This window comes from Panthera uncia, assembly GCF_023721935.1.
Source record: "Panthera uncia isolate 11264 chromosome C1 unlocalized genomic scaffold, Puncia_PCG_1.0 HiC_scaffold_4, whole genome shotgun sequence".
Classification (NCBI taxonomy): domain Eukaryota; kingdom Metazoa; phylum Chordata; class Mammalia; order Carnivora; family Felidae; genus Panthera; species Panthera uncia.
Genome location: NW_026057585.1, coordinates 91,118,178 through 91,143,716, shown reverse-complemented (window position 1 = coordinate 91,143,716; position 25,539 = coordinate 91,118,178). Strand labels below are relative to the sequence as shown.

At 58.5% G+C, this 25,539-nt stretch overlaps 1 protein-coding gene across 1 annotated transcript in view; it reads right to left on the bottom strand.

The window, feature by feature from the left end:
* Positions 1–25,539, bottom strand: part of IFFO2 (intermediate filament family orphan 2) — a 45,671-nt gene that overhangs the window by 6,000 nt on the left and 14,132 nt on the right. Inside the window, exons 2-5 of the mRNA XM_049617961.1 lie at positions 6,340–6,400; positions 4,751–4,846; positions 3,387–3,527; positions 2,093–2,232 (exon numbers count right to left, since the gene is read on the bottom strand). Coding sequence (XP_049473918.1) covers positions 2,093–2,232; positions 3,387–3,527; positions 4,751–4,846; positions 6,340–6,400 — 438 coding nt within the window. The remainder of the gene's footprint in view (positions 1–2,092; positions 2,233–3,386; positions 3,528–4,750; positions 4,847–6,339; positions 6,401–25,539) is intronic.

Sequence of the window (25,539 nt, the reverse complement as noted above, 5' to 3'; positions counted from 1 at the left end):
CATGGCCTCGGCCAGGACTGCAAGGGTGGAGAGGGATCAGAGGATTTTTTTTTTTTTAATCTAGGCAACTGTACAACTGATAAGTCTAATTAGATACTGAACCTAGTTCAGACCTGTCAACACCAGGCACCCGTTTTTGCATTGGAACCTCCTTTGTATACACAGTACTGCTTCCGGTGGAGCCCCCAGACCCAGCTCTTGGGACTGTCCCTTTCAGCTCACCCCATTCCTGGGCGGCCTAACTATCCCCTGGTGACTTTCTGAAAACGGGGACAAAGCCCCTGAATCCATGCGAATGAACCCAGCCTGGGCCTGGCGGGCGGACAATGCCCAGCCTAACATTCAGAACAACGGGATCCAACCAAGAGTTCTCTTCCAAAGCCTCTCTTGTCACCAAAAGATGAGAGTATGACGTTTGGAGGGGACGTCAGAAGATGATATCAAGAGTCCAGGAGACTGTCACCCTCAAACAGCAAACCCCCAAAACACAGCCCACCTCAGTTCTGTGTCAAGAGAATGACAAGTACAAGGAAGTGGCAGGCAAACCCATCCCTGCTCGGTTCTGACTCCCGTCTCCCTGAGAGTCACCTGGCTCGGCCACAAAGGGACCAGGGCAGGGAGGATGTTGCAAGGAGGGCAGAGGGAGACATCTCTCTGAGCACAAAGACAGCCAGTTGGGGACAAAGCACTCGACCGAGAATCAGGGACCGCGCTCTGTTCCAGCTCCTGGCAGGCCCCTCTCTTATCCTCGGTTTCCCCATCTGTACGTGAAGGGCTGGGCTGAGTGACCCTCGGACTCTGTAATGCTAAGCCAGCCCCGGAGCTTTGCAGGAAGCCATCAGGAGATGGCTGTGCCCTGGCTTCTGAGCTGAGTACAATGTCACAGGCAACTGCGAAAGACACGTGCCCCCTCTGGAGGGGTTCTGTGCGGTTTTTGCGATGGCTCAGGAGAGCCAAGAGCTCAAACGTAGCCCTGCTGTTGGAAACCCAGAGCCCTGGGGAAAAGCAGAGCTCTCAGGGCTCGGGTGCCCCACTGCGAAGGCCTCCAGAGAAACAGCAGCCAAGAGCAGGCCCGTGGGGCAGGAGGAAACGTGGGCCCCAGAGACCCTGTCCCAGCCCAGCCCTTTGACTCCAGGCCCATAGGTGAGTCACCTAATGCCCACAGCTGCACCCTCCTCTCCCCTCCCCCTCCCCACTTTAGGGCACTACATGAGTCAGAGTTAAAGATGGATTTGGACTGAGAATATGGCACTGGGCGGGCCAAGGCCATACACAGTGTGTCCCTGCCCTAGGCGACTACGGCCGGTGGGGTTCTAGGAAATCAGCTTTCCACAGGGGAGGGGAGAGCAGCCCTGATGGAAAGTATTCGCCAGTTTCCCACCAGGGCAGATTTGAAGCGACTTCCCTGTGCCGTCACTGAACACGGAGTGGGCAGACATGTGTGCGATCGCTTTCATGAGCTGGTACGAGCTGGCTCCAGCCCACCACTGACCACAGCCAGCCCCGGACTCTGCCACTGGCCCGCGGCATCTCACAGGTGACATGCCTGACTCTGGATCTCAGCTCCGCCACGTTATCCGTGGGGTAGTCTTGGCCAAGCGGCTTCCCTCCCGTGAGTGTCAGTTTCCTCGTGTACAAAAGGGGAAACGGGAATCCAACCCCCCCTGGTCGACTGTCTGGAGTCCCCGAAGTCACACTTGGGAAGCACCTTACAGACACAGGATGCTCAGTGGACGTCGGGAGCCCTCCCCCCCCGGCCAGCCTGGGGGGCCCTGGTGTGTGGATCGGCTTGGCTACCCTCCCCTCCCCCCCGCTGCCCTGCAAGGACAATGGTGGGAGCGGAAGGCTTGATCTGACAGGACCACCACTAACCACTTGGCCTCTTCTGAGAATGTGAAACTCCCCAAACTGTAAAGATTGAAAATAAATCTAAATTCTTTCAGAACACCGTGCCGGCCACACAAAACACATCTGCAGGCTGCTTTCAGCCCAGGTCACCGGTTTGCCACCCCTGTCCCAGCAATCTGGGGAAACTGGAGAGGAGCTCCCCCCCCCCCACCCCGGGGAGGGCTGGGGCAGTGGAGATACTCACAGCTGGTTAAACATGCGTTTCATCTCGTCCGTGATGTTCATGGAGCCGACCTCGTCATCTGAGAACCGGTTCACCTCCCCGTCCTGCTCGGAGATGTCATCGTCGGAGGCCACCTTACGCTCTTTCTTTTTGGGGACCACCTGACCCGGAAAGGAAGAGATCGAGGTAAGTGGGAGGCTCTGCTGGGATGGGCTGGGAAGGGAGCCGGCATCCCACGGGATGGATGGAGCGTGGCTGGGGTAGCCACTGCCAGGAAGGGTGCAGAGCTGAACTCCTCTAAGAAGCAGGCAGAGCTAGCAGGGAGCGTGAGGCGGAGACATGCAGGACAGAGGACAGACGGCCTGACCCTTCCCTCCCCTGGGGGTGGGCCGGCCCGGCTCAGCCCTTCACCAGAGCAGTAGCCCCACGATCTGGGGGAGAGGGATGGGCCAGCCCGGGGCACAGAGTCACCCGGGATGTGTCAGAGCCAGCCAGAGATGGAGAAACCCCTCACAGGGGCCCAGAGGCCCCACGCTCAGAGCCCTCCTGCTCGCACGCAAAGGTAACGGGCAGGCAGCCCGAGGTTCACCAAGCTTCCTCCACTCCAAGCAGACAAGACACGAGCAAACCAAACAAAGCCTGGAATGGCCACCCCTGCTCCCCAGCAGAGGCGGCAGCAAGAAGGCGCGGAGGTGGACGAGCCCGGATTTCTCCCGCTACGTCCGAAGTCACGCACTTAAAGCGACGACACACCGTATTGCCCTGGGCTCAAGCACAAAGCCAAACCACAACCCAAAATTCAAGAAGCAGCCTTTGGAGAATGACGCGTGCCCTCTGGGCAGCTGGACAAGCCCCCAGGGTACTGACAGAGGCTCTTCAGTGGAAGCGGAAAATAGAGACCAAAAGCCCCTCTTGGGAAATCTTAGACTCAACTGCCAGGGCTCCCACAGCCTGGCCAGGGCCCTCGACCTCGGCGATGGCGCCCCATGGGCCGAGCCCTGAGGGGTGAGGAGACCTGAGATCCAGTCCCGGCACTTCCTTTCCCTCCCTGAGCCCGTCGCATCACCCTGCCCCCCTCCGGGCCAAGTGGCCTCTTCAGCCGCAGGATGAAGCACTCCGCCTTGACGACACAGCCTGAGGGGCCTACAAGTGCCTGATTCTACCTCTTCCTGGGGAGGCCAGAGGGGTGGGTAAACGCTACCTCTGGGGTGAAGGGGAGTGGGCAGGGCTCGGGGGGAATAGGGCCATGCAGGGTGGAGGCCAGGCCCTCTGGGAGTGGGGAGTGGCAGCTGGTGAGCAGGGCGGCCCTATTCACCTGGAAGATCTTGGACACGTCTTCCGAGTTCCGCTGCTGTGCGACATCGCACAGCTTGGCCGTGATATCGATTCGACGGCAGATGTCCATGTCCACCTTCATGGCCTTTTCTTGGATCTTTGTGTCCAGGTCTGTCATGGGCTGCAGGGAGGACAGCAGGGGGGTTACATGAGCGAGGGCTGGAGCAGGCACAGGGGGGCGGGGGAGTCGCTCCCAGGCTCCTGAGGGGGCGGAGGGGCGTGAGGCCCGGGGTCCAGAGTCCGAGGGGGCCGGGGAGCTTCTCCTGGGCGTCGGGGGTGGGGCCGGCGCTGCTCAGGTTAGGGGAGGGGAAGGGGGGGTCGTAGGAGCTAAAGGCTTTGGTGCTGAGTAGACAATGTGAGACCCTGTTTGGCGGCCTCCCTAAGGGCTGCTGGAAGGCATCCCCTCAAGAGACACGGTGTTTATTTGTTAGAGCAAAGGAAAAAGAAAGACAGCCCCCGCTGTTGAAAGACTTCCCTTCTTTCCCACCCCACGTGCCCCGCCTGTCCCCCACAGAGGGTCCTGCCAAGTGGCGCTCTCTCCCCAGGACCCCCTCCCCACGGCTGACAGCGAGGCATCACCTAAGACGGGGAGGGGGGGGTCCCCCAGGACCCCAGTGAGGGAAAGCCAGGTGGCCTTCACCTGCAGCCCCCAGAGGCTTCTTCCAGCCACACCCAGCTCCACACCCCTCAGGACTAGAAGCCACACCAGGCTGAGTCACCCGCGATCGGGGCTCCTTCTCCTTTCTGGCTGCCCTCCCTACGTACGGCCCGCTGCTTGAAGGTGGCGGGAAACCCGGGTCCCCAGCAGGAAGGAGGCCTTTGTTGCCAACAGCTCCCTGCACCCGTGGTCGCTCAGAAAGGTTCCAGTCGCCAAAAGGATGCACACACTGGCCTTCCCCAACTTTACAAAGCAACCCTGCTGCAGGCCGCTGGCCTGGGGAGCCTCTCAGGCTGGCACGGGCCAGACCCGGGGCCTCCTGCGACCTGCCACTGGGCCCTCCCCGTGCCCAGACAGCGAGGCCCACGGCCACCACCTGCCCTCAACGTGGCGAGCTGGGACGAGTCGGAGCAAACGCAAACAGACCATCAGAGGAGCCCAGGGGAGGGCGGGATGGGTTAAGCAGCAGATTAATGCATCTCTACTCAGACCAAGGGAAGCAGAAGTGAGGGGTGGGGGCTGGTCTCCGATGCATCCGACATCCTCACGGGGCAAACGCAGCCAGCCAGGACTCTAACTAGAAGCCGAGCTCTGGAGCCTCGGAGTGAATGAAGCATTTTGCATGATGGGGGGGGGGGGGGGGGGGGGTTGTCATGACACCTGGGGTGGCGGCCGGTGGCACTTACGTCACTCATGAGCCCCTTAAACACCACCAGCTCGGCCTTGAGCCGCTCAATTTTCTCGTTCATCTCCTCCTGGATGGCTTCAGCCTCCTGTGCCGCCTGTGGAGGACAGAGATGGGGACGGGCTCAGGGGGTCAGGCATCCTGAGGGCTAGGAAGGGCTGGGCACCTGGGTCTACAGCCCCGGACGCCTGACGTTCCACCAGGCCTGGCACCTGCATGCCAGGAAAAGGGTGCCGACGACCTCACCCCAGCCCGCCTTTCCTGAGCCCAGTTCACTTCAGGGCACCACTCGGCTTAAAACACTCCTCAAAGAAATAGTCATCGTATGGAAAAAGTCCCCGGCAGATATTAAGAGAAGAGCAGGTTAATACAACAAGAGATCCCAATAGGTTAAAATATGAGGTCGGTCCATGTGAGATTCCCAATGGTTAACCATCTCCCATCTCAAAAATGGCAACGTCATGTGTGTTAACCTAATCAAACATATACGTCTAGAGTCCCTGTGTTTGCACAGAAAAGACCAGAAGGCCACATGGCAATTTGTCAACTATGCAGGGGTAGAACTGGAGGTGGGTTTTATTTTCTCCCTGTACTTCTCTGAATTCTCCAAATATGTGACCATGAACACGTTACGTTTGTAAATAAAAAGGTTTCTGTTATAAAAGAAAGGGAGGGGGCAGCCACTCATCCTTTTCCTTCTACATATTGACATTATTTTATTCTATCTCTTATAAGATCAGTGCTTTAAATATCAGAAAGCAATTCCTTTTTAATGTTGGAAAGAACTTTTCCTTGCCTTCTCCTGGGGTCGCTATTCAAAGGCCAAGAAGGTGGAGTTTGCTGCCCAGGGTACCCAGCAGGTGGGTGAGAAGCAGAGCCACAGACACAGAGCCAGAACCGAAAGGGAACGTTCTCACCTGGTGACACGGCCACCCGCCCTCTCCGAGGCATTCCGCCCCAAGTCAGTTCCCTTAAGCTGGGGGCTGGGCAGTTCAAGAGACCATCCAGTCCTGGGGCGCCTGCATGGCTCAGTCGGTTAAGCGTCCGACTCCTGATTTCGGCTCAGGTCACGATCTCACGGTTCGTGAGATCGAGCCCCGCGTCAGGCTCTGCGCTGACAGCACGGAGCCTGCTTGGGATTCTCTCTCTCCATCTCTCTCTGCCCCTCCCCCACTTGTGTGTGTGTGCGCTCTCTCCCTCTCCCCCCCCCCCAAAATAAATAAATAAGCATTTAAAAAAAGAGAGAGAGAGAAACCATCCAATCCTGAGCTCAGGTGGGGAGGAGGTGGGAAAGAGTTACTGGACCAACGTCACCCAGCAAGCAGGGGTCAGCGCCGGGACTTAGACCCAGGCTTCCCAACTCCTGTCCCGGAGCTTTTCTGCAACACTGTGCCAGTCCCTTCCTAGGTCTGAAGCAGGGGACAAGGAGAGGCCTTGTGGCTCCACTGAGGAGAGACTGAGGCAACAGGAAGCAGCACAGAGCAGGGGCTGAGCCAGGAATGGCCTCGGGCTTTGTGCCACCGCGACAGTGCCCCTTGGCCACACGGTTCCCGCGAGCCTCTCCCGGTCGGGACCTCTGAGGGCGCTCACCTCCTGCAGCGTGTCCACCATGGTCTGGAGGTTCATGCGCTTGGCAAGCTCTTCCTCCCACCTGCAAGAGTCGAGAAGGACAGGTGGTCAGAGGGTGGGCTCCCCGTGCCAGTCCAGCCCTCAGACACAATGCCAGCACCCACCCTGGGCCTGTCCCCGGGCCAGACAAGGAAGGGGCAGCAGTGAACCCATCCCGGCCTGCCCTCCAGGAGCTCCCAGTCTAGGGGTGGGGGGACGGCCCATAACCATATCAGACGGTGGTGACATGTGCCACGTGCTGGCACCAGCACCGCGGGGAGATGAAGGCCGGAGGGACCACACTCTCTATTTCACACACGCTGTAAAGTGCCGTGCAAATGCCACTGTTCCTGCTATGGTTGCCTCACACAGGACAGCACGGGAGCCCGGCTGCAGCCAGCACCCGATAGGGGCTCTTTGCACCCGTCAGAAAGAAACTTTTATTGTACTGATCGTTGCGATCTTGGGTTCTTGTCGTGTAGCGACCTTCATCAGCAGAGAAGTCTCCTACACAGCGATCATCCCTAGCTCACAGATACGGAAACTGAGGCCCAGAGAGGTTAAATGTCTTACCCGGAGACGCTCAGCTAGCTGGCGGGTGGGGCTGGAATTCAAACCCAGGTCTGCTTGGTTACATTAAAACAAAAACAATAAATATAGCTCTCACTTATTCAGCGCTTATTATGCGCCAGGCGCTGTTCCAGGGCTTTCTGTGTATTGTCTCATTCGGGCACACATTAGTTAAAGCTGGACAGGAGAGAACAGAGGGCACCCAGGGGCTCCCAGTGTGCCCCCCAACATTAACTGGAGGCAGAATGGGATGTTAATAGTTATCACTGTAACGATCCCAGCTCAGCCTGAGTGCTTACTTGGTACCAGGCACAGTTCTATATGACATAATTCGGTCCTCTTAACAACCCTCCAGCAGAGCCGTAGTGTCACCCCATGTTACGGATGGAGAAAGCAAGGCACAGAGTCAGGTGCCCAAGGTCAGGGTGAGGACAGGTGGAGCCAGGACTCTAACCCAGGCTGGAGGCTCCAGACCGAGTACTTGTAACCCTGCCAGGCCCCCTGTAGACCCAGGACCCACGGGAGCCGCAACTGGGCTCCCCACCCAGCTCCTCTCCCTCCCCAGAGGAAGCCTGGAAGAGGTCCCCTCCCGCCCGCCCTCCTGAGACACACCGATGCGCTTGTCTCTTTCCTCACCCTATGGCCGCCTCCCTACATGGCCTCAGAGCAGGCGAGTCTGGAAGCCTTTTAGGATGCTGTCGGGGCCGGCTAAAAATAGGCCAGAGGGGAAGAATGGATGAAGGGTAGGTTACGTCACTGGCTTTTGGAAACAAGAGAACACAGATACTGTTTGCACACACAGAGGAAAATTCCTCCTCTCCCCTACATGCTCCCCTTCTCCTTCGCTCCCTCTGGTCTCTACCAACCCCCCTGGTGTTGGCAGGCAGGCCTAGCTCTGCCGGGTCCAGAACCTGGCGGGCAATGGGACTGGGGCTGGGGCTCCTGCCAGGGATGAAGGGCACCGAGAAAGCTAAGGAGAGGCAGGCAGAGAAGCTAAGGACCGACCCCAGGCCAGACCATCTCACCGAACCCCCCCCACTGTACACATGAGGAACCCGAGGCCCACAGCACATAGGGAATTTGTCCAAGGTCAGCTGGTATGTCAGGGGCAAGGCCAGGAGTCCCGCCCCGGGCCCACCGTGGGAGACAGGAACCCAGGGTGGGGAGAAGTTCACAGGCTGCCCTCCACGCAGCATGGGGCTCCTGGGGCTTCTCTCAAGGGAGGCCAAGGCCCAGAACACGGGTCTGAGCTGAATCATCTCTCCTGGCCACGCTGCTCTCAGAGGGGCAGGGGGCTCAATTCCAAGCTGCCGAGCAGAGCAGGTGCAGGGAAGGGCCGCAGGCTGCCTTCTGCAAGCCGGCCTCGCTATTGCAAGGGCAGGAGTAGCAGAGAAGGGGGCCGCGAGGGGTGAAGAGGTGGGCACCCAGGGGCACCTCGCCCACACACATCCGCTTCTCAGACGGGCTCCTGGAGATGAGGCCCGGCCCCTCTCACTTTTCCTTCGAGCAACCTTTTGATGAGGGAAGTGACAGAGGGGTTAACAGACCCATCGCACAGAGAGGGCAAATGAGGCCCAGAGATTTGCCCCCAGTCGACCCAGAGCAAAGACACAAGCCAGGTCTCCGAAGCGACAACCACTGATGGGCCCGCACAGTCTGTGCCCCACGCACCGAGTTCAGTGCCTCATACACACTGGCTTCGGTGTGAATTTTTATTAACCTGCTCGCGTAGAGAATCTTCCCCACACCCATCCTGTGGATGCAAGAGCTGACGTTCAGAGAGGTGAGGGAACTCGTCTGAGGCCACCCAGCTGGTAAGCAGGGATGGGACTCGAGCCTGGCCCGTGCTCTAGAGCAGCAAGAACCACGCTGCGATGTGCACAGGAATCACCCCGGGGACCTTGTTCGGACTCGGCAGGTGTGGGGCGGGGCGGGGCGGACACGCGGCATTTCTAACGGGCTCCCCTGCGCCACAGCACGCGGAGCGGCCCCACACCTCGCTGGGGTTTCTAAGCTGCATCCCGACATCGATGCCCTCGCACAGATGACTTCATGGGCCTTTTCATTTCCAAAGCCGGGTCGGGTGGGCAGCCGGCAGGCCTGCTCCCAGAAGACCCAGGGCAGACCCCGGCGTGTCAACAGCAGCTGGCTTGACAGACCAAATCTGCTGCCCACACCGCCACACCTCCCAGCCACAGTGGGAAAACCTGGCTCTGCGGGCTCCAGCGTTGACATTGCAGAAAAGCTTTGCCCTTCAGCCGTGCTGGCTGACGGGGGTGGAAGGACGTCGGTGATGTGCTTCTTAAGGGGCCCCAGATGCCCCGTGTTCTCTGCCGCTCGGCGCAGGAGGAAGCACGCAGCTTGATGGAACGCGGGTCAAGTTTTTTTTTTTTAAGTTGTGGCCTCTGAAATGCCAACGCCTCTGTCCCAGGCACGGTCCCCTCCCCTGACCTGGATCTGCTCACGGGAATAAGGTTTCAGCAGGACGGGCGTTTCGGGCGGAGGCACCCGCATCAGCAAAGATGGGCAGCAGGGAGGCCAGGGAGTGGCCGCCACCACTGGGAAGGGGACCCACCTGCTAGGGGTCAGGGGCCGGTCCACTATCAAGTCTTTTAAGCCTTCGCCCTCCTGGCTGTCACGCCTGGCCCACCGCTGAGCAAGGGTGTTCACGTGGTACACTATAAAGCTGCAGAGAAACCTCTCCCCATTTTACGGGCGGAGAAAACAAAGGCCCGGAGCACAGAGATAACTCCAGCCGGGGCCGAGGTGGCCTGCGTCACTTAGAGCCACCCCTGCCCGCCCTGGCCCAATGGCTCATAAAACCTCCAGCTTTTCCTTCTTAAAGTGTGGGGTAAGAGAAGGGAGAGGAGGGACAGTTATTGGTCACCGTCTGGGTGGGGCTCACCAAGTTAGGCATTCATATACACGTAAAATATAAAATACCACCTAACCTTCCCCCCCCCCCCAACCGCCAAGGATTGTCCCCATTCTGCAGATGAGGATGGGTCTCAGGACCCCTGCCTCCCCCGCCACTTGGCCGTGGGACCTCATCACGCCTGGCTCTGACCCAGAGAGCCAGCCACGATGTCGGGGACCTCCAGAGAAAGTGCTCGGGGCCCAGCCCCGGCACCAGCTATGCTCCAACCACACACGGGGACCTGCTCTCGCCTCCCCACCCTGCAGACACCCTCGGACAGCAGTCTCTGAGGCCGGTTCCTCCGAGCGCTCCGATGTTCCCGGCAGCCTCTGCGGCAGGCAGGGCAGACAACGATGGGGGAGGAGGAAGAGGGTAAGAACACTAGCAGAGAAGCTAATACAGACCCAGTGCACACGGTGGGCCAGGCACCCTTCTCAGGAGCTTCACGTGCATCACCTCATTTAAACAAGTACCTCTAGGTACAGTTATTAAGTTTTTTTTTTTTTTTTAACGTTTACTTATTTTGGAGACAACGCGAGAGACAGAGGGCAAGCAATGGAGGGGCACACAGAGGGAGACACAGAATCCGAAGCGGGCTCCAGGCTCCAAGCTGTCAGCCCAGAGCCCGACGTGGGGCTCGAACTCACGAACCGTGAGATCATGACCTGAGCTGAAGTCGGACGCCTAACCGACCGAGCCACTCAGGCGCCCCTAGGTACAGTTATGATCTCCATGTTACTGATGAAGAAGTTCAAGTCCAAGAGCATTACCCAAGATCGCACAGCTAGCAAAGTGGGATCGTTTCTATTTCACACCTGTACTCAGAGAACCTCCAAATGCGAAGGCCGAAAGGGACCAGTGTTCACCTCGTTCAAACCTCTGAGGGTACAGCTAAGGAAACTGAGGCCCAGGGTCACACAGGAAGCTGAAGGCAGGGTGCTCTCTGCTCTCTTAGCCGAGGCCCCAGCTCACAAGGATCAGGAGGCAGAGGGATGTGAGCCCGAACTCAGGCTCAGCCTCCCCCAGCACCCGTCTCCATCCCTCAGAGCCTGGGTCTCTCCACCGACACATGAGAGCATGGCCCCAACACACACCAGAGAACCATTCTGTTCCCACACTCTCTGAATGGTCATGAGACCAGCCCCCAGCTCCAGCTGGGCTGGACCTCAGGGTGCATCTCCTGGCCACCCACCTAGCCTCCTGCCCCCTGCTACTCAGTTATTCCAATCCTTCCAGAGGCCTATGCTCAAACCCTCCCACTGCCTGGAGCCTTGAACTGACGGAGAAACCAAGATCCCAGCGAGGAAGGGGCTGATGTATGGTGCCCCTGGAGACCCTGGAGCCCAGCATGACCCACAGCACAGCGGCTGTACGGGGTAGCAGACAAGGGCAGCGGCAGTCTCAGAGGGCCTCTGTGCCGATGCAAAAGACGGGCAGGGGCTCGAACCGTGCGGTGCACAAATCAGGACCCCGGATGTGCGTGCGGGCAGCATGGAGAAGCCCTCCGGCACCCATCTCAGAAGTCTTAGGTACCCTGTGCCCTGGCCTGATGGGGCACGAAGGAAAGATGAGTGAGATGCCTGTTCTAGGCGGGAAAAGAGGCTCAGAGGAGGGGTGCCGTCATACAAGTCAGCAGAGGAGTCGGGTCTAAAGCCGGGGGTCCAGCCCTTCCTCCAGTACAGAGAACTGGTTATAATTACCGTGTCTGCACTCAGCGCTGCAAAACCCACCCACACTTGGTCAGGAGCCAAACGGTTGCATGCATCTGTTGGTTGGATGGATGGATGGATGGATGGATCCAAGCTGCAATCACTCCTCAGCCCTCCTGCTCACCCCCTCCGCCCGGAACACCCTGAGCTTGCACCACCCCAGCCTCGGAGCTCCCAGGAGCAGAGTTCCCGGCAGTGCCCTCTGCTCAGCTCTGTCCACTCCAGGGAGAGGAAGGCCGGGGGGAGGGACCGCCAGGGCAGGAAGGGGGCAGGAAGAAGGAGAAAGCTTCCCTCTCCCACTTCCCACTGCCCTAGGGGCTGAAGAGGGGAGGCAGGGATGTCAGGACAAAGAGGACAAGGAGAGGAAATGACTCCACCAAAGGAAGCTGCAGCTGGGGCCTCGGCCACTACCTTAGCAGAAGAACACGCATGAGGCAAGGGGCTGGGACAGGAGGTGGCAGCACCCGCCCCAGCCTGATGTGGTCTCCCTGCATTCCGGAGGAGCCACCACTGCAACCACATGATGGAGGAGAAGCCTGGCGGGCCTCTGGGGGGAGGGGGTGGGCCGCTTCCCGGCCCGCCCCCTCCCCCATCCCCTCATGATGAGGGCCTCAGGAAAGGGGCCGGCAAAGCCTGGCCTGCTGGGGGGTGGAAAGCCAAGCTGAAGTCACTGGCAGAGGGACTGACTCACAGATTTTTCACTTCCTGTGCCGTCAGAGAAAGAAGCCATGGGGCCCTAGCTCCAGAGGAAAGTGGGTACAGCCCCAGCCAAACAATTAAGGCTTCAGGGACAGCCCATGGGGCTGCCGGGGGGAAAGTCCTGGAGACTCCTAGGTTTGAATCCTGCCCCGGCCACTTCCCAGCTGTGTGGCCCTGGGCAAATCAATCACCCTCTCTGGGCCTCAGCTTCCTTATCTTCGAGAGGGGAAGCTCTCCACCCCCCTTGAGGGTGGTCGTGAGGACCGCCTGCGGTGGGCAGAACGGGTGAAAACACCCAGTCCCGCCCCCCGCACGGAGCAGACAATGAATAGGGGGCAGCACCACGTGAACGGTGAAATGCCACCGCTGTGGCTCCGGCGCCCAGACCCCAGAGAGCTGGGAGGGTGCCACAGGAATGGTCCACACCTTTCCAGGGAAGGGAAGCGGCTGGCACACCCAGGCTGACTCACTCAGGTGATGGGAAGCCGGCTCAGGTGAGGATAGGCTGGAGCCATCGGTGGAAAAGCTCATTCTGAGCCAAGCGTGGGCCTGGCCTCTGGCGGAGGGCAGGTGGCAGAGACCGGTTTCCACCTGGACCCCGGGGAGCCCACCCCGCGGCAGCACAGCCGGGTGCGGGCCGCCGGGACGGCGGAGGGGGTGAGCCCACTCACAGACGCACAGAGGCGCTGCTCCCCTCCCCACACCCCTGGCCTCACTGCAGAGCTGGGGCCCAGACCAATACCCAAGCTGGGGGACAAGGTGGCAGGCCCGCAGGCAGACCAGGGGGACCCTTTCTGCAAGTGCAGTTTCACCCAAGCCCACGGGCAGGAGATCAGAGTGGGCACCTCAACAGAGGCCGAGCTGCAGGTGACGATCCGGAGCCCCTCACCCTCCTGGCTTCTGCTGAGCCCCCCAGAACTTCCCACGCCATAGCACCCCCTTGTCTGACAACGCGAACCTCTCCCGTGCTTTACTGTATCTTTGCTCTCCAGCAGAAGGAGGGCTGGGTCCCCCAGCCTGCGAGCAGAGGGGCTCCCCCTGCCCCTGAGCCCCGCTGTCACGGGTACCTCCAGGCACCGCCTCACTCGTGCTCCCCGTCCTCCTCCCCGCGGACTCTGGTGCTCCCATCTGCACTGAGCCCCCGATCCTAGGGAAGGGACCCCGTGCAGACGTGCCCACGACCAGCCCGGCTGCCCAGCTGTGCTCCGCTGCTCGGAAGGAAACACAAATTAAATGCCAACTGATTGTCTCCACGGAGGAGGTATTAATTTAATGTGTACACTTAACCAGGGCAGCCGATTCCATTACAGGCGGGCAGTAATGGCCCGGGCAGGCCGGAGCACGGGCTGTGAGCTGGTGATGGGCCGCGGCGAGCAGCCACCGTGCCTCGTGTGCACCCCTAGCTGGCAAGCTGCCATCACACGCGCATGCACGGGCCTGCTTGCAACCTGAAATGCAGCTCCGTCCAGGGAGCCCAGCCGACAAGGCTTTGCCATGAGGGCCTTCTAGAATCAAAGATGATAGGAGTCTCTACTGACCCCACTAAGAAGGGCATGGAAACGGAGGAAGCCTCCAGCTACTCAGTGATTCCTGGGGGCCTGCGTACCACTACCCAGGAGCCTCAGTTTCCTCCTCTGTCCTACCTTGCAGGGTTCACGGGCAGGTTAGACAAGCTCATGTGAGCGTCCACAGGCACCCCTGACGACGGCCATTCTTACAACTGGTGTCACCTGGGGGGGGGGAGGGAGAGACAGGGTGGTGTGCCCAGGACCACCTAATAAGCAGGGGCACTTCATCCTCCGACTCTGGGGATCTGGAAGCTACCGAGAGGGGTGGCACTGAAATTCAGTTGCCCGTGAGTTTCCCCAGCGAGGAGGTGAAACAAAAGCCAGCCCTGCCCATGAGCTGCATGGAATCATCCGCACTCTCCCTCCCTGTTTCTCAGTGGTCACGAGCACCCTTTGCAGGGCGGCTGGCAGGCCTCCAGGGCTCTCCGTGGGGGCCACCAGGCCTTGAGAGAGGTCGAAGGGGGAGACTGGCAAGCCCTTGACTGGACCCCGCTCCGTAGGCCCACATATCCTTAGATAACACAGCAGCCAGGGTCATGCAAGAAACCCTGTATCTGGCCCGTCGGTCCCCAACTTGCCATGTGACCTCGGGCAAGTCCCTTCCCTCCTCAAGCATCACTTTCCCATTCTTAACGCAATGGTGTCCAGCTGGATAAATTCTAAGAGCCCAACCAGCCAGGCCAGAAAGCGATTTCCACAGTCCCTAGGCAAAAACCCCATGCTGACCACAAAGTGATCTGATAAGCCTCAAAGTCTGAAGACATCTGAGACACCAGTCTTGGACCTCGAACCCAATGTGTGTAGTGAAGACAAGGGCAGGGGCTCTGGAGGGTGCTGGGATCAAACCCCAGCTATACGTCCTGTGGCTCTGTGACCTAGAGCAGGCTACTCACCCTCTCTGAGCCTTGGTAAGCCCACCCACCTCGCAGGGTTTTTTGCAAATATTCAGCGGACTCACGTATGACAGGCACCTAGAACAGCGCCCGGCACACCATCATCCTCCTCACCCACGTGACTTCCTGAGGACAGATGGTCAGAGAGGTCCAGGGACTGAGAGAGCAGCCCTGGACCACACAGCGTAGGTGCCAGACTGGAACCCAGGACTGGCTGGCTCCAGAGCCCCTGTGCTGCCATAATCACCACAAAACCCAGCCAATGTCCTGTTTCTGCCCTCCATGCCCCCGGACATCCCCCAAGAATGAATGGGCACGTGCTCAGCCCTTTGTCTGTCCTGGCAAGGGCCACCGTGACGGCCAGAGAGACCAAGGCAGGAGAGGTCCCTCCAGCCAGAACCCAGCTGGTCTCACGGCGCAACCCCGACAGGCACGAGGCATCCTCACGGGCTCAGAGAAGCCCCTGGTCACCTGCCCCAATGCCAGTCTGAGGCGTGGGCTGCTTCTAGGGAGTCATCTGCTTCAGTCAGCCAGTGTCCCTGGCTGCCCAGATCCCCAGTGCCCTTTCCACCCTGCTGCCATGTACCGAAACAGCTATAGGGACCCGGGCGCTCTGGGGGTGCCTGTAATCCGGAGGCTGTATGCTGGGCAGCACCCTTCTTCCAGTGCCTCTGTCCAGAAACCACACCCAAGCGGGCACTGCCCCTCACAAACCAGATCACTTCTGAGAAGCAAAGTGTCTCAAAGGGCATCTCATGGCAAGGAAGAATCTGCACCCCAAATCGTAAACCACCATGAGGTTTCTGGGGCACCATTTCCAACTTCTTTGAGGCTTGCTACACCTTCAACACCTCCTCCAGGGAGCCTTTCCTGACTTCCCCAGGATGAGTCACTATGTCCATTGGAGGTTTCCAGTCCTGGCACATGTCCTTTTCATGGCATCCGTGAGCTGTCACTCCCCTGCCTCTCTCATCAGACTCGCTCTCCCAGGAGAAGGGGAAGGACCTACATTGCCCTGAAAATGCTTAGTACGTGCTGGCCTTGTCACTGTCCTCCCACCTAGGGTCCTCATGCCAGCTTCACCGACACGCAAACAGAGGTCCAGGTGCAAAGCCTGGTCCATCTGATTTCCAAGGCTGAGCAGCTTCTCAGCGCTAAGAGTGTCTTACCACCAGCTCCGTGAACCCCACTCTCCACCATGCCCTCCAGCACACCCCAGATTACCATCCCAGGGTCAGGTGCACAGATGTGGGTTCGCGGGGTCTCAGTCACTGACTTGGAAGAGAGCTGCTCAGCCAGGGTATTTGCTTTGCCTGTTTACTCACCTCCGAGGCCCCAGAGCTCAGGTGGACAAAGGCATTAGCATTCCACCTCCAGTGGCCAAGACCCATCTGCCTGCAACCTCGCCATCCCCCCGCCCGACAACCCACTGGGGCCAGCATGTGACCAGCAAAAGAGGCACTGGCTTTGGAGTCAGATCGAAATGGGTTCAAAGCCCAACATGACCAGCCATGTGCTTCCGGGCAAATGATTTCCTGCCCCTGAGCCTCCCTCTTCGGACATCGTGACACGGGGATCATAGAGGACCCTCCTCGGGGGCTGCTCTGGTCTGTGAAACAGGTGATAAGGTGCAGGCTCTGCACAAACGGAGGCTCTCCTTCCCTGCCCTGTCCTGCTGCCACTAACTAGCTCTGAGGTCTCTCTGGGCCTCGGTTTCTTCATCTGTAAAATGGTCTCCGCTTCTTCTGGCTCTGCTGCCCTATGGAAAGCACGGGGAGAAGGCTGGCTGCAGTTTGCCATCAGGCCCCCAGGCACTGACGGCAGAGGTCTCACACCTTCCTTCCCCGGACCGGACCGGGATGTTGGGAAGGGCAGGGTTTTGCCTCTGGGCAAAGCACTTAACCTGCGCCCCAGCTTCCCCACCTTTAAGGCGGGTGCCAGTGGAAGCTTTAGCTTACACTCAAGTGTATCGCGTCCGTGTGCGTTAAGCACTTAGCGTGCAGCCCAGCGCCTAGTAAACACTCAACTGACGGAAGCTCTGATTAGCCGGCCCCGCCACGGAGAACGGGTGGCTCAGCTTGGGGTGACAGTCCGCTAAGTGAACTGGCCAGGGCCCCGGACACCACACCAGACAGGATGCACCTGGGTGCCAACCCAAAGCCCTGCTATCCGTGCCTGGTAACGCATGGAGCCATCGAACAAAGACACGGGAGCACCTCTCATCTCCCTGGTGTCCAAAATCCAGCACCACATCCCAGCACCCGGCACAAGACTGGGCACGAGGACGCCCCAGGGAATGAGAGTCGAGTGTCTCTGGGTCACCGAGCTCAGCAGCCTCCCGGCATCCACTGCAGCCCAGCTCAGTCTGGCTGTCAGCTTGGATTCCGTCTTCTCTCCCCCGCGACAGTTTCAACAAACATTTCCCGAGTGTGCACTCGGGAGCCACGTGGCAGGCAGTGGCAAAGAAGTGGATGAAGAATGTCCCCCTCCCATTGAGAGAGGGAGGCCAGTCCCGGAGCTCTCTCCAAGCGGCACCTCTGGCTTCTTGACCCTCAAGTCCTCAGTCCCTCAACCCATAAGGCAGGAAGGTCTGGAAGCGGGGACGGAAGGGGCTGCTGATCCTGGGCTCTCAGGGCCGCGAGGCGTCTTTGCTCTGTCCACGAATGGACGGGAGCTGTCCCTGCCCGTCTGCACCCCCAGGGGCAGCGGGGAGGAAACCGAGAATCCATCACCACCCTGAAAACAGCAGTTGCTTCCAGAGAGAGAACCACGTGGCTGGGGGACAGGGGTGGGAGGGAGGCTTGTCACTCTGTTTCCTGCTGTTCCTTTTTTTTTTAAGACAATAATAAGATACAAATACAACATTTACCATCATAACCATTTTTTAACTTTTTTAATGTTTACTTATTCTTTGAGAGAGAGCGAGAGAGAGAGGCGGGGGGGCAGGGGGAGAGAGAGAGAGAGAGAGAGAGAGAGAGAGAGAGAGAGAGAGAATCCCAAGCAGGCTCCATGCTTTCAGTGCAGAACCCGATGCAAGGCTTAAACTCACGAACCGTGAGATCATGACCTGAGCCGAAACCAAGACTCGGATGCTCAACTGACTGAGCCACCCAGGCGCCCCCTTCCGCCATAACCATCTTTAAGTGTACCTCTCAGTGGCACTGAGCACGTTCACACTATCGTGCACCCATCACCACTGTCCATCTCTGGAACCCTTCACCATGCAAAACAGAAACTCCGCACCCATCAAATACTAACTCCCCATGCCCTCCTCCCCCAGCCCCTGGTGCCCACCTTGCTACTTTCTGTCTCTATGAAATGGACTATTCTAGGGATCTCACATAAGTGGAACCCTACAGTATTTACCCTTTTGTGACTGGCTTATTTCACTAATTATTAAACATAATGTCCTGGAGGCTCCCCCATGTTGCAGCCTGTGTGAGAGTTTCCTCTCTTGCATCTTTTTAAATTTTGAATGATGTAATGTGTCAGTTAGCCAAAAAATCAAAACCATTCAGACTTTTAAGAGACAAAAATACCTGCTCACTTTCCCTTTGTTTTACGCTGCATGCGTATTTCACAAGGATTACACAAGAAATCAGGCAAGTGAAACAAAACCATTAAAACCCCACCCAATCCCCCCTCTCCAAGAGAATCACCTTCACGCTTCTCAGTGCTTCCTTATGAGAGTGTATCTTTTAAAAGCGAAAATGGCGGGGCGCCTGGGTGGCTCAGTCCGTTGAGCGTCGGACTTCAGCTCAGGTCATAATCTCGCAGTTTGTGAGTTCAAGCCCCGCATCAGGCTCTGTGCTGACAGCTCAGAGCCTGGAGCCTGCTTCTGATTCTGTGTCTCCCTCTCTCTCTGCCCCTCCCCTGCTCACGCTCTGTCTCTCTCTGTCTCAAAAATAAAACATTAAACAAATTTAAAAAAATAAAAATAAATAAAATAAATAAAAGCGAAAATGGGATGAGACTGTCTGCGGCATTCAAGCGTGCTTTCTCCGCTTAATGTACGGCAAGCATCCTTCTGGGCGGGTCACACGGCAGGTGGCCGTGCCACCGCTGATCTCACGGGTCCTGCACTGTCATTCCCAAGTCCTACCAATCTAAACAACACTGCAAAGAACATCCTGGTACATACACACATTTGCATATCTGTCCAGTTGTCCCAGCGGAGCGAGTGGCTGGGTCAAGGGTGCAGAAGAGGCTTTAGTGCCCCTCTGAAGTGCTGTGTGTGACAACGGCATACTCCTGCGGGGTTCAGCAGCTGCTGGAGACTGGACGGCTGCTCAGGGAGCCCAGGAAGAGCAGGGTCCCGGGGTCCCCACCCTAGTTCGCGCAGCAACACTGTTTTGTGCCTCCATTTTCCCACCGATCAAAAGGCTGGTGGAAGAGGACCCCGCCATGAATACCGCCCTTCCTCACCCTCACTGGGGTGGCACCCCGCCCTCCCCAGGGAGCAAAGTGTTGGGAGATCGGGCTCATCTGAGCAGTGGGCCCGACACCTCTCTTCCAAAAGCGTGGAGGTTGATGAACCCTGGAGCAGGTGGCTCGTGCTAGCCTGGGGCAAGATAAAACAGCATCCCCCGTGGTGCCCCCACCCCAGGTGTGCCAAGCTGCCTCACACCTCCAATGCGTGTGCTGCACACTCTGTCTAGAAGGCTCTGTTCTACACGCCCCTCCCCCCCCCCCCCCCCCACGGGCCTTTTTCCCCCCCCCCCCCCCCCCCCCCCCCCCCCCCGGGTCATACCTCTCTCTCCTCCTCATCTTATACCAACTTCAGGACCTAATTTATCTGCCTCCTCCTCCTCCCCCCCCAGGAAGCCTTCCCTGTCAAGGTCTAGCGCCCTACTTCTGTACTCCAAAGGCTCCACTCACTTACTACTGAGGTTATCTGTTCCCCGGCCGGTCTCCCTACTGAACTCAACTCTTGCAAGGCCAGGCCCACCACCCCTGGCTCCCGGGTGCAACTCCGGAGCCCAGCACGGAGCCTGGAACACAGCAGGCACCAGATACATGTTTCCTGGAGAACAGGTGCCTCGAGCGTCACCTTCAGGGCCTTTCCTAGGACATCCAAGCCGGAGTCAGTGCAGCCCTGACTGCACTGACAAAGTACTTTGTCATCACTGTGCGGCCTTGGGCATGACCTCCCGGCCTGCCCCTCCCCATCAGCCTCGGTTTCCCCAACCTCCACACTCCCTGCCACCTCTGTTGCTCTCCTCCAGTCATCCTCTTCTGTCACCTGGTCACCCAGGCCCGCCTCCCATGGGACTGATGACGGGAAGGTGAGTTCACAGCCCTCCATCCCCAGGGCTTTGTCTTTCTGCTCAGGCCTGGCCAAGCCCCCAGAGACGCTCCCCCCATCCCATCCCCAACATCTGTCGCTCTTAGCAGCTCTCAGACCCCGGGACTCTCGCTGTCGCTCAACTCCAGAAGCCAGCAGGGGTTCTGGGCACCCAGGCCAAAAAGCAGGAGGCCCGGCAGGGTGGGGGTGTGGGGTGGGGTCTGTGCCCAGGAGGCTGGGGAGGCCCCACCCAGAGATATGTTTACAGCTCTGAGGGAAAACAGCAACTCCCAAGGCTATTTTGGAAACCTAATGTGCACTTTGGGTCTCCCGTTGTTTATTCCAAGTGACTGTGCCGCCCGGCAGGTAAATGCAAGGCACTGTGGGTCCGCAGCTCAGTGTAACCTCCCCATCAAAGCCACATCATTCACTGGGGGCACTTATGCACCCAAGCAGGCGTGGGCTCCCTGCCTCGGATTCCAAGTTTCCCTTAACAAATGTGCAGCCTGCACAAATAAGGGATCAAAGCCAAGGGGAGCCCGCCGGGAAGGAGGGGGCACACAGCCCACCCCGGATTTAAACCAAGGCCCTGCAGCCTTGAGCAAGTCCCCTCCCTAGGCCTTGGTCTCCTCATCTGTGAAGTGGGGGCGAATGCCCCCCACCTGGGTTATATGAGGGCAGGCAAACACAGCAGGCTCCGTGTGTGGAAAAGAGAAAATCTCAGAACACGGGATCCCAGGATGTCCGAAGGGGATGCGCAGGAGCCCGGGCCGTTTGTCAGTGGGAAGGCTGAAGCTCAGAGAGGTGACGTGACGTGCCCAAGGTCACACAGCCAGGCGGCAGCAGAGCAGGGACTGGAACGCAGAGCCCATGTGCTTCCCGCCACACCACGGTAAGGGGAGGAGGACATTCCTGAGCAAATCACCGGGGAGGAAGGAGGGAAGGGTGACAAGGACCCAGGAAGCTAATTACACGCGGGGCTTGTGTAACTGAGAATGGGCCGGGGCAGGCACTGCCCGAGTGTGCAGCATCCTAATCCCCACAACTGGCCGGGAAGGCTCCAAGCATGGCCGGACAGGTGATTAGTCGGCGACTGTCTGCGCCAAGAGAGGGATTAGTGACTCAACACAGCTCAAGGGGACAGACTCACTGCTTAATACCAGCCTCCTGCCATCATGCGGGCCCAGCCAGTGAGGAAGGCACCGGGACACCCAAAACACACACACACACACACACACACACACACACACACACACACACAGTATCCCACCCACCCATCCTTGGTGCTGGGGCACCACTCTCAGAGGACAGAGAACCTGCTGCGACAGGAAGGCTTCCGGCAGAGACCTGACTGGAGCCTCGAGATTCCTCGTCCCCATTCTGCTGACAGGGAAGCTGAGGCTCACAGAGAGGAGGCGACTTATCCAGCGTCACATAATCACAACAGCCAACGCCGTGAAGTGGTATCTGTGATGAGCACTGTTAACTCCTTCAGTCCTCACAACTGGCTTAGGAGGTAGATGCCATCATGAAGCCCATTTTACAGATGAGGAAACTGAGGCCCAGGGAAGGGTGGCAACTTGCGCAAGGTCACAGTTTGAAAGTGGCAGAGCCGGGACTTGAATCCAGGCCGTCTGGCCTCAGAGCCCAAGTTCATGACACCCGGCTCACCTGCCTCTGCTCCCCTGATGGTGTGACCGATGCTGGATTAGAACACAGTCTCTCACATCCCAAAGCCTTGGCTCCTTTCTCTGTGCCAGCTGGCCTCATAAGAGGAGGAAGAGGGGTCAGGAAGCGTGTACGTCAGCCCCCAGGGCTCAGAATGGACCCTGAGTCGCAACGCCTCCAAACCCCAAGAGCAAAGCGCTAAGGCTCCCCCGCTGACCTGCCACACTGAGCCCGGTGTGGCCCTGGCTGTGTGGCCCCTGAAGTGAGGTTCCTGTAGGCCCGGCCCAGCCTCCAGCACCCTCCAATGGGCAGGGAGTCTTTTAAAACCCAGAGATCGTCCCAAGGGGGCCCCCAAGCACTGCCCGGATCCTGCCACAGAACCAGCATGGCGTCTCTTCTCAGGCTCAAGCCCCGCTGGGGCCTCTCTTCTCCCTGAGACGTGGCCCCCCCGCCACACAACCCCCAGCCCGGACTGAGCAAGAAGCCAGAAAAGGAGATGGTCCAAGACAGACAGACAAGCAGGAGCAGCCGGGGGGAAGGGATGAGGCCACTCACACAGCTCCCTCGTCCCTTACCTCAAGTACTTTGTCATCAGACAGACAGACTCAGCCACTTCCCAAGCTGGTGACCTAGTAAAAGTGACTTCACCTCTTTCTGAGCCTCAATTTCCTCATCCGTGAAATGGGACAGCAACAGTTCCTACCTCCTGGGTTGTGGGGATTGTACAAGATTAGGAACACTAAGCGTCATCTTAGCGAGGAGGACCCGCTTCCAGTTGCTGGGGGTGGCTTCAGGTCCAGGGTCCTGGGCTTGGCTGAGTCATGCCATTCTTCCCTGCAGGGGGTTTGTCCTCTGGGCTCCCCCTTCCCCACCCTGGGATGGGGGTGCCGTCTGGTATCCAGAGTCTCCCAAGTGCCCGGCACATAGTAGGCCCTCAACTGGTATTCACTGGATAAATCTGCTTGTGAGCGGCCGCCCTGAGGCACAGCCGCGAGAAGGCCTGGGTACAAGTCCCGGCTGCCTGCACTGAGTCACTGCATGACCCTGGGCCTGTCCTAGCACCTCTCTGGACCCATCTGCAAGAGGAAGCTCTGACCACCCCCGGGAGCTCAGGATCTCCTTCCTCTTGCCTCTGGGAAACCCCAGGGCAGCCTGCCCAGTGGTAGGCCCTTTCCCAACAGGCCCGGCTTCCTGGGGACAGACAGCCGAGTGCACGCCCACCCCTGCAAACCCACAAAGGCAGCAGGCGGCCTCCTCCTGGTGACTTTGCTTTGGGACAGATGGAACACGGTGGTGTGGCTTCTGTCAAGCCAGATGGCCTGGTTGGCCTCGGGGGCCAGGACACCAGCTGGGTGTCCAGCCCCAGCAGGCAGAACTGCTTAACCCCTTCCTGCCCCAGCCACAGGAGTTGGCATCCCCTTGGCAACTTCTGTATATTCAGGCTTCCTGCCCTTGGAGATAAGTGGCCTCCCCCAGAGCCAAAAGGGAGTCCGGGAGGCAGCAGGGTGAGAGGGAGCCTTGGGGCAGGTAGGAGGCAGGGAGGTGAGGCCGCTGGGCTCTGAGGGCAGGCCTGGATCGCCAGGAATGTGCCATCCCAGAGGACAAGCAGGGGAGGGACTGATTCCTGGCTGGGGAGCCCCGTGGACCGGGTTGCTTTGCTTCCAGGACACCCATGTGGGGCTAGAAGGCCACCAGCTACCTTTATCGGGCTGGAAAACCCACTCCCCGGCCCAAACCTCAGAATCAGCATGGCCCTGTGAACAAGGAGAGCCAACTCCACCAGGCTGGCTGAATGGCCATAGTCGTGTTGCTCAATCTCTGTGGGCCTCAGTTTCCCCATCAGGAAAGATGGGGCCAGGGTGACCCTGGGTTCCAAGTCTACTTCCAGCTCAGAGGGTTTCATGACTCCAGAAGAAGGCATGTGCCTCCCTCCCAGGAACTGGTGGGGGCCCAAAGGGACTGGTCAGATCCTTTCCACACAGACAGCATGCCCTAACAAGCACGCAGGAGTCAAGGGGAACTTTAGAAGGGAAGAGGGCGAGCTTAGGGGCTCGGAGGGGAGTGGAGCCGTCTTCCCCAGGCGGTGGTTGCCCACCCATTCCCCTACTCCATGGAAGGCTACACAAGATGATGCAGCCTATGGGATTATGGCTAGAGGCCAGGAAGCATTTTCCGATGGAAAGAGCTAGAAAGCACTTCCAGGGGAAGGCTCTGGAATGACCTTCCCAGGCAATAAGGTCTCTAAGCAGGATTTGCAAAGGTCCTAACCTCAAGGTGGAAGGAGGAACAGATAACCTCTGGAGACCCCCGGGGACAGCAAGCTGGCGTCTACAAGAAGTAAAGCAGGGCCTCAGGGTCTCTGCACACGGGTGCCCGGCCAACTGGTGTTCCAGACAGGGCATCATCTCAGGGCCGAGCATGGCCAGGCTCAGCTCCAGCTTAGGACCTGCACACTGGTCCAGCAGGCATCTCCGGGTGTCTCTCAGGACAGAGGCTGCAGAGGACTCCAGCAAAGCCCAAGAACACATCAAAATAGGCGAAGAGGCAAGGGCTGGGTGAGAGGGCTGCCAGCCAGAAGTGGAGTCTTAGCGTGGCCGCGAGGCAAGAACGTGGGGCCGGGGGCCACACACCTGGCTGTGAGACCTAGCTCTGCCACCGAGTTGCTGTGCCACCTGGGGCAAGTCACTGCCCCTCTCTGATGTGTGTTGAGGGAGAAGCTAAACATCTGTCAGGACTCTTGCAGCTCTGATTTAAGAGTCATTTGGCAAGCTCAACTAGGAACAAGAGTCTGCCCGTGTGGTCCATGCAGCATCATCACCAGGGCCCAGGCTCAGGGCCTGAGTACAGGGGCCGTGAAAACAGATGGATGGATGGATGGATGGATGGGTGGATGGAAATGGTGGGTGGATGCATAGATGGGTGTATGGATGGATGGATGGATGGATGGGTGGGTGGATGAAGGATGGATGGATGAATGGATGAAGGATGGATGGATGGATGGGTGGATGGAAATGGTGGGTGGATGGATAGATGGGTGGATGGATGGATGATCAAGTGGGATCATTCCTGAAAAAGAGGAACAGAAGGTCCTAGACGTCCGCGGGGATGATTCCTTACCCTTGCCCACAAGGCCTCCTTGGAATCACATTCGCACAACTATAGACCCTCCAGCACCCAATCGTCTTCTCTATCTTATACGTACGCGTGCACATACCTACCCATGCATACTTACATATGCAGCACACACTCCCAGCACGGTGGCCCAGCTCTGAATCTTGAGGACAGACGCTCTGGATCCCCAAAGCCATGAGATTTATCTGTTCCAGCCTTCCCCCCGGGTATCTTGGCTTTCGGAAGTGTGCTCTCGAAGCTGGGTTTGAAATGAGACTCAACAGCGGTGGAACCCAGTGGAGGGTGATCTTTTAAGCCGCGGAGACCCCAGTTCACACGCCAGCTCTGCCACTTTCTAGCTATTCCAAGGAGCAGGTCACTTCACCTGCCAAGACTCTGTTTCCTCATCTGTACAATGGGCATGACGGCAGCCACCCTTCAAGAGTGCAGTGATTTCAAGAGAACATGTCCATGAAGTTTAGGACTGCATCGGGTACGAGAGAGGCTCTTGGGAAACGGCGAGCTGAGTATTATGGGATAATGAGACCCTGGCTTCCTTCTTGGAGGAGCTGAAGGCAAGCCAAGCCTCCCAGGGCTTCTCTGCCTGTGCCCTGAAATCGTTCCATCTCCTTTCCCACCTTGGGGGTGGGGGGTGATGTGCCTGGGCTTAAAGCAGGCAGAAGGCACAGAGCAGCCTTTGTCCCAGAGACGAAATTCTAAACCAGTTGCCCTGACGTCAACCCTGGAAAAACAATGAGAACGC